We start from the raw sequence: 12,897 nt of genomic DNA, 5'->3' as shown, positions 1-12,897 counted from the left end.
TCAACCTTCCAAACTTGTCTCATTTCATACCTCACCTGCTGGAAAAGCCCTCTGTGATTTCGAAAGCTTGACTATGGTGACCTCTGGGCTGCTCAGATGAAAGTACAGCCTTGAAGTCACAGTTTTGCTGTGCTAATATTTCTCTGCAGGGCTATTACAATGCACAGAGGAGGGAGGTTGGCAGCCTTTCTCAGTGGGGTTTTGCGTATATTTTCTAATATTGTCTTTCGAAGGTTAAGCAGTAAATGTCTCACAAGCTGTTGTATTGCAGCTCACAGCAGCTACCACTGTTTGCTCTGTTTATGGATCGCAGTGATGGATGATACCTTAGCTGCAAATATAACATATTGTGGACAACTACATACATGTGAGAAAAATGCACATTCATGCCACTCTAACCAAGCTGAAATGCAAAAATCTGTTCTTGTTGAATAGGGCACTGACAAACTCAACAATTGTACAATTTTAGGGGCCTTTGATTGCAACGGCTTTTACAAATGGATACCATTGAAACGTTTCAGGTGATTGGTTGCCATCTCACTTTGAGGTATTCTAATTTCTACCATTATATTTGACTGAAATGTAATCTGCTGTCTTCATCACCCCTTTGTTGATCCATAAACATATCATCTTACTTTTAACTCTTTGGTGTCTAACCGCTTTTTCATCAGTCTGTTGTCCACATTGTATAACTTAATCTTGATGTTCTTGTTAGTCATTAAAATCTTCTCTAATTAGAAATGTCATGCAGAGGGGAAGAAAATATCCTTGACAATTGTTTGACACATGCAGTGGTGCTTGAGCGTTTGTGAACCCTTCTGATTTTTCTAGATTTCTTCATAACTTTGATCTAAATCTATAACAGATTTTCAAACACATAGTAAGAGTAGATAGAGAACTAAATAAAACACGAGTCAAAAATAGTTGACTTTGTAATTTTTTTATTGATGAAAATTATCCAAGAACACATCTTTAAGTGCCAAAAGAATGGGAACCTTTGCTTTCAGTATCTGTTGTGACCACCCTATCAAGCCGGTAGAAATGGAAGTACAGCACTCCTGGAGTTATGATTGGTGCCAGGATAGGGTACAACTCCCTAAAATTTTAACTTTATGCCCTATCAAGCAATAACTATAGGTAAATGTGTATGGTAAATATCTACACATTGGCTTAGAGAAGTTGGAGCTCTTTATTCCCTATAATACAGCTTCAACTTATGTTGATATATTTCCTCCATGAACTTGTTACTTCAGGTCCTGCCACAACATTTCTGTAGAATTAAGGTCAGAATTTTGACTTAGCCATTCCAAAACTTTATCTTTATTCTTCTTTAACCATTCTTTTGTAGAATGGCTTGCGTGCATTGGCTTGTTGACTTGCTGCATGACCCTCGTTCTCTTGAGACCTCATGAACAAATCTCCTTACATTTTTCTTTAGAATTTACTTAATTATTCCATTATTAATAATGGCAATCCTGACCCAGATGCCACAAAACAGGTCCTGTCCATGATGCTACCATCCTGTTTTACAGATGGTATGAGATTTTTATCCTATAATGCAATGTTTTTCACTTTCCAAAGAAAACACTTCTCATTTAAACCTATAAGCTCTATTTTGTTTTCTCTCTCATCCACAATACATTTTTTTTTAGTGTTTTAGTAGCCTTTTAGTGTGTACAGATCTTCTGTCAACTGCAGATTGGCAGCAATGTCATTTTTGAGAGCAGCGGCTTTCTCCTTGCAATATTGCCATACACATCATTGTTATTCTGTGTCATATCGATGGTGGACTCATGAACATTAACGTTAATTCATGTGAAAAACCTTTAGTTGCTTAGTGGTTACCTTGAGCTCTTTTGTGACTACGCAGACTATTATACACCTTGCTCTTGGAGTGATCTCTGTTAGTTGAACAGTTCTGGGGAGTGTGACAATGGTCTTGAATTTATTTCATTTGTATACAATCCGTCAAACTGCATTGGAGCCCAAACTCCCAAAGACTTGTTTTTGTAACTTTTTACCACTTGATGAGCATCAACAACTCCTTCTGATGTCCTCCAAAATCTTCTTTGTGCCACTATATACTTCCACAAATGTGTTGTGAAGATAGGATTTTATTAAATTCCTGTCTTTAACTCAAATAGGTTACTCTCTCACAACAGATTATCATGCCTTTTATTGAAAACAGACTCTCATTTCACCTTCAAATTATCTGCTAATCCTACATTTGATAGTGGATTATTATCCTCAATTTAAAAAAGGACAGTCTAATATTTTTGACTATTTTTTTTTTATTCTCTGTTGTATTGGATACTCTAAAGGCCCTGTCACACACACAGATAAATCTGCGGCAGATCTGTGGTTGCAGTGAAATTGTGGACACTCAGTACTAGGTTTGTGGCTGTGTACAAATGGAACAATATGTCCATGATTTCAGTGCAACCACAGATCTGCCAAAGATGTATCTCTGTGTGTGATGGGGCCTTAAGTAGTAAGTGTAAAAAGCGGATGTACAGTATTTGTAGGACAAATTTATTTAGAAATATAGAAATTATGAAGGGTTCAGAAACTTTCAAGCACCATTTGGCTTTTCTAGAAGATCACATGTAGTCAGTTAAATAGCTATTCTAATTTTTTTTTGTGTAAAAATATTTTAGTATGATAAATGGCAACCCCATGGTGTCCAAAAAGACACTTTTGGCCTCTATCAAGTGAATGGTGTTTTTAAGTAAGTTTGATATATCATTTGGGAGCTTTACCAATACATGCAGCAAATCAATACTGCAAAAGTACTATAATGTGAATGTACACTTAGAAATGTATGTGGCTGAGCTTTTTACCCTCATTATGAGTTGTAAACCAATAAACATGACTCAACACCAAATAGTTAAGATAAAATCTGCTCATATGATATCTTTAGGCAAATCATTTCTCAAATTTTTTTTCATGTCTATGTGGTTGAAATTTGTTAAAAAAACAAACAAAAAACATTGTCAGAAATGAGACAAGAACTTTATATTGGATATACATGAGGATTTAGCATTTGCTATTGTTACAGCTGATTAAAAGTCTATTGATTAGAATATTAATGTAAGGTGAAATGCAGCATATTCTCAAGGTACATTGTAACTTTACATATTCATAAAAACCTTGTCTTTTATTACTGACCCACTTCTAAATGCTATTACCTTCCATAATTAATTGGCTAATTCTAAACTATGATATGTTTGATCAAGTGTTTAACTTCCACAAGCCTCTTGATATGTTACTTGTAGCTGTCAGATCACCTTAATGTGTCTGCACCTTGCCTTTGAATTAAGAAAAAGACCATATTGAATCTGTGACTGCTCAAATCATTTCCGTATCCTAATAAATACTGTACTTTTCCAAACAAAGGCTGACAGCTTAGTTCCACTGTGCAGAGAATGCCACGCTGCATAATTAAGCAATGTGCCAATACTGTAGTCAAAAGATGACATTCTTCCTCTAATAACTATGGAACAATTACGTGAAATTAAAAATGTTTAAACTATACAAAATCCAATTTAAGACATCACCTTAGCATTCCAAATTTGGAATGTTGCCAGTTTCCTAACCTTTTTGCTTTTCCCTTGTTAATTATGTATGTATCTTTTTTACTCTTTGCCATTTCTGTTGCATAGACAAATATATACTAAACTGTTTCTTTAGCATTGCATATTACCCTTTACCACAGTTGCTCAGATCCCAGTTCTCATTTTTTAGATATTATGTTGAAAACTAAAGGAACATTTGGTTTCTATGGTTAACTTTTTTATTTGTCTGCTAAATTTTTTTAAGCCACTCTCAATATCTTTTTTTTTTTTTATTTTTTTTATGGAGAATAATTTTGAGTATGCCGTTAATTTTTCACGTTATGCCCTGTGGGTTTTTTCTGCAGTTTTCTTAAACAAGATGCAGTCACTGCCCTGATTTTTCATATTGACTCCTACATATAAATGTTTTATTTGAAAGTTAGCTGCAAACAAATTTTAAAAACGAAAAGCTAACTTGGTAGTAAAGCCTTTTGGCAAACCATTCTTTTTTGCAATCAACCTAAAAACAAAACCCAAGTGTGTAGGAATGGCTACAATTTTAGGCCGAGAGATAATCACCACTGAAATAACCTACAATCTCTTGAAAACCACTATCAACTAATTTCAGTGTTGATTCTCTCTGATGTTCATATATGGAGTTTTGGAGCATTTCTATCCACTTCATATTTTGAAAAATGGTGGGAAAATGAGAAAGTGCATGTCACTTCATTGAAACGGCTTGTGATTCAAACAAATGATCAGCCGCACAACATTCAAAAATGTATTGCGGCTTTTCAATCCAAAGGCAAAAGAACAACGCTTCAGTAACAAAATTTCTTTTAAAAACTCTTCAAAATTTGCTTCATGAAAAGAAATATTCCTCTAAACCTCTCTTCACCGTCAAAAAAGATTGGTTCCTGATTCACTTTTCTCTTTTAAAATCTTGTTTTTGAATGCCTCAAAGCTTCATCTTCACATAGCTTTGGGTTTTCTATTTTCAGAAACTTTTCGGCTCTAAGCTGTGGTATTTCTAACATCCCCCCCACCAAAGCAATGCGGCAAATCACTTAGCCCTGCTTGTGTAGGCAGCACAAGCCACTGAGCTTAGTGATTAGCTGCAGCACTGTTGGCGTGATTTCAGTATTACATACAAACAACAAAGACCAAGGTAGTGACGCTGAGCTGGCACGGGACTCAGGGAAGGTAAGTAGTACTAATTTTTTTTTATTTTTATAACTGCCACAGCTTATAGCAGAAGGTTCTGATAAGGGTCAACCCCTTTAGGCTGTCCCTCATAGGCCCTATGTTCTATTTAATCAGCCACAAATGTAATTATTACTGAACTGTGATCTGAGAGCCCTCTTTCCTTGTTGCACCTTCTCCACCCAGACAGTTACTCTGACAGAGTAAAAAATATAACCGCTACAATATAAAGTAGGCCTAGCCAAAGAATGACAAGTGTAATTCAGAGTATCCAGATGAAATGCTTGCCCTTATTTTTCCCATGCATCACCTTACATATTATGATGCCAAAGTAGTAAAAGGATGTCTACCCACCATTGCTGCTACTCCCATTTTAAATCTGTTCAAATTATGCTTTATTAGCAAATTAAAGTCTCCCATAGATATGGGAGCATCTGGGTAGCTAAGGAGAAGCTTACCACTTGTTTAGTTATTTCCATGTTGGCCGGGGAAGGTTTAAATAAACATATTAAAACATATTCCCTAGAATTTATTACTGCATATATAAAGGCAAAACGGCATTTTAAATCCCTATATGTTACCTTCGCTTCCTACCTTACCAATTTCTTCACCAGGAGTGTAACTCCCCTAGAATAGTTGGTATAGAAACAGTGTACCAACAATTGTACCCATGGATTCTTGAACCATATCGTGGAGTCTAACGTGAGGTGTGTCTCCACAAGACCAAGTATATATGGCTGATACTTTTTAACCTGTGAAATATCCTTCATCTTCTTACCAGGGTAGCCAAGGCCCCTCACATTCCAAGACATAAATCTTAGTTGGGAAGCCATATGTCTGTGGAAATACTACATAAGACAAAAAGAAAATCCTGCTTCACAAGGCATGAAAACCTTATCCTAAGGGATATAATAGAACCAGTCTGGTTACACTGATTTACCATAGGACAATGCCTTCCATGAAAAGCCACTTGTCCATCCTGAATCGTTAAAGGACAGTGGAGAGTAAAGCAAACTAGAGTCTTGGCAGAAAGCAACAAATAAATCAATAACAATTTAACCATCTAGATCTAGCGAGGTTCAAAGCTTGGTAAGTTTAACACTCCGTGAATATCCACACTGAACATAGTACAAGGTATAGTTGTTGCATACAATGTGGAAAATGTAGCCCTTTTATTGTAAATTAAAATCGGTTTCCCCTCTTTTGTGATTTATGAATTTAGAATTAGGGTGTTCTGTCATGCAGGACATTACCATTTTTCCAATATAGGTGCAGGGTAGAGTGGTAGCCAATCCAATGTTTCACTGAAGTTGATGAAAAAGATTGTAGATCCCTCATACACAGTGCGTAGACAAGCTAGGTAAATTGTAGAATAGGAAATGTTCTGATCCTTAAATTTCTTCTTGGCATCCATGAACTGGGCTCTCTGTTTCTGGAGGTCCACAAAGAAATTCAGGAATTGAGAGACTGTTGCATTATTGTACTTGAAAGGGAATCTTTGTTTGGCAAGGCGTAAAGCGACATCTCGGTCTTTGCAATTCAAGAGCCATGGCAGAAATGGTGTGGTTGGGTGGGTGGAGGGGCTCCTAGAGTTGCGGGTTTAGCCGGGACTCTATGAGCTCTCTCTGCTACAAACATGAGAGAGAATTTGTTTCCCAGGTTGGATTTCAGCCAGGTTTTGATAAATTGTTTAGCATGTTTACCTTCAGCTCTTTCTGGCAAGCCTATAATGCTAAGATTATAGGGCAAAGCCGGCTTTCAAGATCATTTGTTTTTTTAACGCCATGAGTCAGCTGATCCAGCCACCTTGTATAGTTTGGTCACCATAGGGGAAAGTTTTTCCATTATTCAAAGAGATTATTCCCAAAGTGCAAAAATTTATTATATATCAAAAAAGTGCTGTACCCAGCAATGAACATACATGAAGGTGACCTCTTAGATCTTGTACATATAGGATAAGCTTTCCATCTGACCCTGGAGACCAGGAGCAGATTTTAGAGTCCCAAGCAAGATCTATAACATGTAGAAATAAAATCACACAGGTTCCAGTTTGATACCACAATGCAAAATTGGACTCCAAGATTAGCCAATACTCAGCAGTATTCCAGTCGAGAACCAGAAGTCCTTTGCAGACATTCCACTTCAGTGGGAAATTAAACTGCTGCTGGCAGTATTATAGTAGTCCTAAATATGCTGGATGCACCGCTGTATAATGATTATTACATTATACAGCGGTGCATCCAGTATATTTAGACTTCTATAATACTGCCAACAGCAGTTTAATTTCCCACTGAAGTGGAATGTCTGTAAAGGACTTCTGTTGCTCGACTGGAATACTGCTGAGTATTGGCTAATCTTGGAGTCCAATTTTGTATTGTGGTATCAAACTGGAACCTGTGTGATTTTATTTCTATATGTTATAGATCTTGCTTGGGACTCTCCAATCTGCTCCTGGTAACCAGGGACAGGTGGAAAGCGTATCCTATATGTACAAGATCTAAAAGGTCACCTTCATGTATGTTAATTGCTGGGTACAGCACTTTTTTGATATATAATAAATTTTTGCACTTTGGGAATAATCCCTTTGAATAATTGGTTATAAATATTCCCTTGACTATATGTCGTTTTATATATACTCTGAAAGTTTATCCATTCAATTCGATACTCTGGATTTCACTTGAGAGATTCGACCACACAAGGCCTGCATATCTTGATGTAAAAGTCCCACTTCAGACTGAATCTCCTCAGTCAGTGAGCACTTACAAACTGAGATGGCCTTTAATAATTGCTCTGAGACCTGGCATAGAGTTGGGTCCTCCTGCTCCTCATCTGCCTCGTCCTCTAATGTTTGCCACCTTTGATATTCCTGGGATTTTGTGGATGAAGCCCCTCCCCTTGTTATCCATCAGGTCCACCTTAGCAACTTCTTTGCTGCATTAGAGCCTTTATTACAGCTCTTTTTAGCAGAGATGCTGATATTAATTGAAGGAGAATATAAGAAGTCTTAAAATAAATTAGCAGGACAACCCCACCTCACTGCGTCTCCTCCACCCATTGACTGTATAGGGTTCAAAGCAAGAGCTTACATTTGTCAGCATAGCCAGTGTGCAAAGGGATAGTGATCTAGTGCAGGAAACAAGGCTGCGCAGTCAGTGTCCTTGAATACAGAGAATGGTGCCTGAACACTGTATGGAGATAGGACTCCCAATGCCACAAGATTCACAATATTGGTTCTGCTTTTTATATGTGCCAGAAAGCTCCACTTTACCACCAGTTTGTATTGTCCCCTGTCTCTGTGAAGTTGCTATACAGTGACTTGTGGTACAGGAGACAGAAATACAGGAGTCTCAGCTACAGTAACCTGCTGGTACTAGGACCAAGCAGCAGACTCACAGGCAAACAGATCTTCATCGGGTAATGGAGGGGCGAAAACCTATCTTGTTCAGTGTGCTGAATCCAGCGCCTGTGGATGCGATCTGTTGGGAGACAGCAGTGTGGGGTTCTTAGAGTACCCTCTGCGATGTTCCTTCTGTTTCTCCTCTCCATGCCGAGAGCAGACGTCAAGTTTGCCGTTGCCTCCTTCTCATACGCGGCTCATCAGCTTCTCCAGCGTTTGTCATTTTGGCACCTTGATGTTTCCTCTGTTGAGCTACTTAACGGTCCAATGAAGTGCAGGGAAGGGGGTACAAGTTACAACCCTCAGAATAATCTTAAGGATAGCAGGAGCTTCACTCCAACATATCTGCTTGGTGCCTGAGCATATAACCACAGACCCCTACTTTCTTGTGTCTCAGCTGCTTCTCACATTTATATATCACCACAAACAATCCCTTTAGTCTTATTCTACAGTTAAAATCACTTACATGTGTTCTTAGTTCTTGCATAAAAATTTAGAACGTTAATAAGATAGTGTTTCCAGATGGAATGGATTATATCTACAGACTATACTGTTGTCAGTTTTTGACACACAACTCCACTTGCTCCATGGGCCAACTTCCCACCTAGTCGCTAATAAATTCACAAAATAATATATCCAAGCCACTGTTTCCTGTTTATATTTTGGCTTGACGAGCACGGTTTTGTGGCCAAAACATTGTGTGTGGTTTAATTAGGTATTTTGACTATTAAAGAATTTGATCACAGGATGCCTTGAATACATCCTTTAATTTAATTACAGACTACTCAGGATTTGTTTGTAATCAAGAAACCTGGAGACATATTGGTCTACACAGTACATATAGGCACAAAACAGTTGCAGAATTTTAATCATGGCTCGAATATTTATATTTTTATTGCAGATAATTTTATATGGGCGTAATGTGAAAAAGAAAAAAAAGTTGCATCATATTGTTATGATACATGAAAGATGAACCAAAGAATTCTTCAGGCCTGTGTTTAGGTCTTTGTGAAGGATTAGAAAACCATTATGGCCTTTCTCTTATTAAAGCCGATCTGACATCGGATCACAGATTTCAAGTTGTACTTTTATTCACCTATGAACTGCATTCCCATATAAATTGCTTAGGAGTGTTGATCCTACTGACAATTTTCCTTTAAGATAATTTTCACTCTGCATTTTTTAGGATGTGTTCCTAAAAACGGCAGAAAACGTGTCAACAAAATGCTCCAAAGAATATTTGTATGTATTTCTAAGAGAAAAGCAGATTGCTGTCCATTCTTTCAGGCTTTTGAGCATATTTTACATGCTTTATGCTTTAATAAAACATTTGGTTGCAGAGAAGAAAATGGATGTCACTTCTCTGAAGTGGCTCCTGATGTAAAAGGCTATAAACTAGGTATTGTTCAATCAAATGGCTGCAACAATAGCTCAAGGAAAGATACATTGCAAAAACGCTTTAAATACTCTTTAAAACTACTGCAGTATACTCTTCAGGACATCCAAAAGGCCTTCAAAAACTACACAAAATAAGAGAGTTTCCTCAACCAGTGTCCACTAGAAAACTCGTAGATTTTAACCACTGGAAAACATATTGTAAACATACCCTAAAAGCATTTCACCTCTCTAGAGTTGTATATGGTGTTACAGATCTTTTTTTATTTAGGCTAATGGAACTAGCCAGTGCACCAATGACCTGTGGAAAAGCTTGCTGTTTTACAAGAAAGGAGGCTTCTTTTTTATTCTTTGTACCCCAAATAATAAAACCCTTGACGAACAGTCAAGCAATTGCATCACTTGTAACATATCCTTCAATATAAATATGCAGTATAAAGATGGAATCAAGTATAAAATGAATCCCCAGCAGCATAAGAAAGTGATATATTTCAGTAGAACTAAATGTTAAGGGATAGATGCTTAGCTGCCACTGCACACATTGCCATCCCTGTAGGCCATGAGATGACATTATCATTATTTATCAGCTAATTTCACTTGTATTCTACAAAGCGTAATAACTATTTTATTATGCCAAGTATGGCTTATCAATTAAGTGTCTCTGTATCCGCCATAACAAGGTGCCACACAAACGGTAAAAGCCACACTTCAAGAAGCTGCTCTTTATGCTTGCCGGTGAGAGCACGGTTAAGCGATTACCTTAAAAGAAAATAAAGGAATAACCAGATGTTTAAATTCATCACAGTATATTTCTTTGTAAATTTCAGTCATTTTGCATAAATGCCTGCGTTCTTGTCATCCACAATGCTCTTCAAGCACCTCTTTCAGAAATAAAACGAAGCTGCAATTTTTTTTTGAAGTATTAAACTAATTTTCTCTTGTGAAGCTGCAATAATATTTAGGCATTTTGGTTGCTTCCCCCGTTTTGAAAAATTGCTCGGCTTCAGACATTTTCAAATTACAGTGTAGCTGATTTGATCTGCCTGTATTTTATAAGTACTTACCATTTTTCTTCCCTAAAATACAAAGTGAACTTTTAAAAATTGATTCCCTGATGCATATTTTCTTTAGCCTTTCCAGACTTTTGAGGTTACGGTTTCTGTTTTCTCTTTTGACCTTCTAATACATAACTGGCAGAATGTTGAAGATGGCTTTATAGTTGCTGCTCTCCTGCCACTACCATGAGATTTTAAAGCTCTTTGCCCTTTTTTTACTTTGTGAGGATGAGGTTTGTCAAGTTCATTGTGTGGGTTTTAGATGGCGGATGGAAAACAAATAGATTGAAGAGATGCTACATTAAAATATTGCATATTTTAAATATAAATTCCATAGAGGTGATTTAACCATGTGGCAAGTTTAACTTAAAAAAGGAGGTACAAACACACATTGATAATAAAGAAAACCATATTGATAGATTCCATTGAAAGCATGATCTGGGATACTATCAGCAGAATTTCACTCTTAGACTATTTATATCCTCTTCATGACCTTTGACGTATATTTAAACTGACAAACAAAAGGGTAACAATATTTTGAACTTTAGACTTTCAGGCTCCATATCTCACCATCCATTATAGATTCAAATGTGACACTACCTTCATTTTATACACAACTATCTTGGCTATCTCATATACATAAATTTGACTTGCAACTTATTTAGCATTATATTTATATGATTAGTTATGCAGATTCTTGTCATGTCCATGTATTGTTACTGTTTTGTTTCTGGTGGTGGTAAAATCTTTTTCTTCCTGTATACTACAAATTACAACTTGTTCTCACATTCCCTAATAGCTCAGTGCTATTAGGTATTCCCAAGCAAAAGGTCACTGGTTTGAATCAAGGAGCAGTTTGAGAACACTGAGTACTATTATGAAAAAGACAACATGGTGTTCCTGCAGGACAACCACCAGCATATGTCGAGATTGGTTAAGAAATGGTTCAATGACAATGAAATAGAGGCACTGGTTTGGCCCCCACAGTCCCCAGACCTCAATTCAATCGAACACTACTGGGTAGCGTTGAATAAAAAGCTGTATACAAACCCAAGTGAGTCGATCAGTATGCACAAACATTGGGAACATGAAGAAAAGACCTGAGGTCAGATTTCTGTTGAGACATGCTTCAATCTGATCGAGAGCATGCCCAGAAGGATTCAGGCAACATTGAAAACCAAAGGTGGGTTTACAAAATACTAACAAAATACTAAAAATTAAAATTTGGATTTTTAGGAGCAAAACAGTAATAATGCAGTGACATGACAAGAATCTGCATAACTAATGATATGCTAAATAGTTGCAAGTCTAATTTATGTATCAAATAGCCAAGATAATTGTCTCTCAAATGTGAGACCACCTTCATTTTAAACTTTATTGAATGTTTGTGTATGGCTATGTGCGCACGCCGTATTTTTGTGGTGAACACAAAGATGCACATTTTTAGTCCCAAATAAACGTATCCTTGGCATGCATTTTTTCTACATTTTCCTGCATTTTACTGCGTTTTTACCCAGCAAGTTTTTTAACCTTCCAATGATATAGCCCAGGTACCTGGCCTCTTCCCTCCCCCATGGCACACTTTTTCGGCTTTATAGTCAACTCTGCCTTCCTCAGTGCATCCAGCACCACCTGGACCTTCTGCAGATGACTTCCCCAATCTGAGGTGAAGATCATAATATCGTCCAGGTAAGCTGTGGCGTACGTCTTATCAAATGCTAGGATCCGGTTTTTGGCCCTCTGGAAAGTGGCTGGTGCTCCCTGCAACCCAAACGGCATCCTGATGTACTGTAAACATCCATCAGGTTTAGAGAAGGCTGTCTTCTCCTTGGCACACTAGCCATGGGTATTTGCCAGTACCCTTTTGTTAGGTCAAGAGTGGTAATATACTTTGCTGGCCCTAACCTCTCAATGAGCTCATCAACCCGTGGCATCGGTTAGGAGTCAAATTTCGAGACTTTATTTAGCTTGCGATAATCATTACAAAATTGCCATTCGTCCGGCTTCGGCACAAAGACGATGGCACTGGACCAGTCACTTTTAGATTCTTCAACTACACTAAGGCTCAGCATCCTCTTCACCTCCTTTGAGATCATTTCTCGGCGGGCTTCAGTTTTAGGGCCCTTTCACACATCCGGCATTTCGCTGGATCCGGCACACTCCAGTACAGTGTAATACTGTACAATGGCATCGCGGCAAGCTCCGGTCACATGACAGCATGTGACCGGAGGTTGCCGCAATGCCATTGTACTGTATAGCACTGTACTGGAGTGTGCCGAATCCGGAAAAATGA

The 12,897-nt window shown here is 37.6% G+C and overlaps 1 protein-coding gene across 5 annotated transcripts in view; it reads left to right on the top strand.

The window, feature by feature from the left end:
* Positions 1-12,897, top strand: part of MSI2 (musashi RNA binding protein 2) — a 934,763-nt gene that overhangs the window by 903,312 nt on the left and 18,554 nt on the right. For 3 of the 5 annotated variants that reach the window (XM_075336584.1, XM_075336583.1, XM_075336580.1), the window contains one exon: positions 470-547. The exons of the other annotated variants lie outside the window; for them this stretch is intronic. In XM_075336584.1, coding sequence (XP_075192699.1) covers positions 470-511 — 42 coding nt within the window. In that variant the 3' untranslated portion in view covers positions 512-547. The remainder of the gene's footprint in view (positions 1-469; positions 548-12,897) is intronic. 5 annotated transcript variants of the gene reach the window in all.

This window comes from Anomaloglossus baeobatrachus, chromosome 2 (genome assembly GCF_048569485.1).
Source record: "Anomaloglossus baeobatrachus isolate aAnoBae1 chromosome 2, aAnoBae1.hap1, whole genome shotgun sequence".
Lineage (NCBI taxonomy): Eukaryota > Metazoa > Chordata > Amphibia > Anura > Aromobatidae > Anomaloglossus > Anomaloglossus baeobatrachus.
Note: the sequence above shows the minus strand (reverse complement) of the source record. Positions and strands in the feature narration are given on the sequence as shown.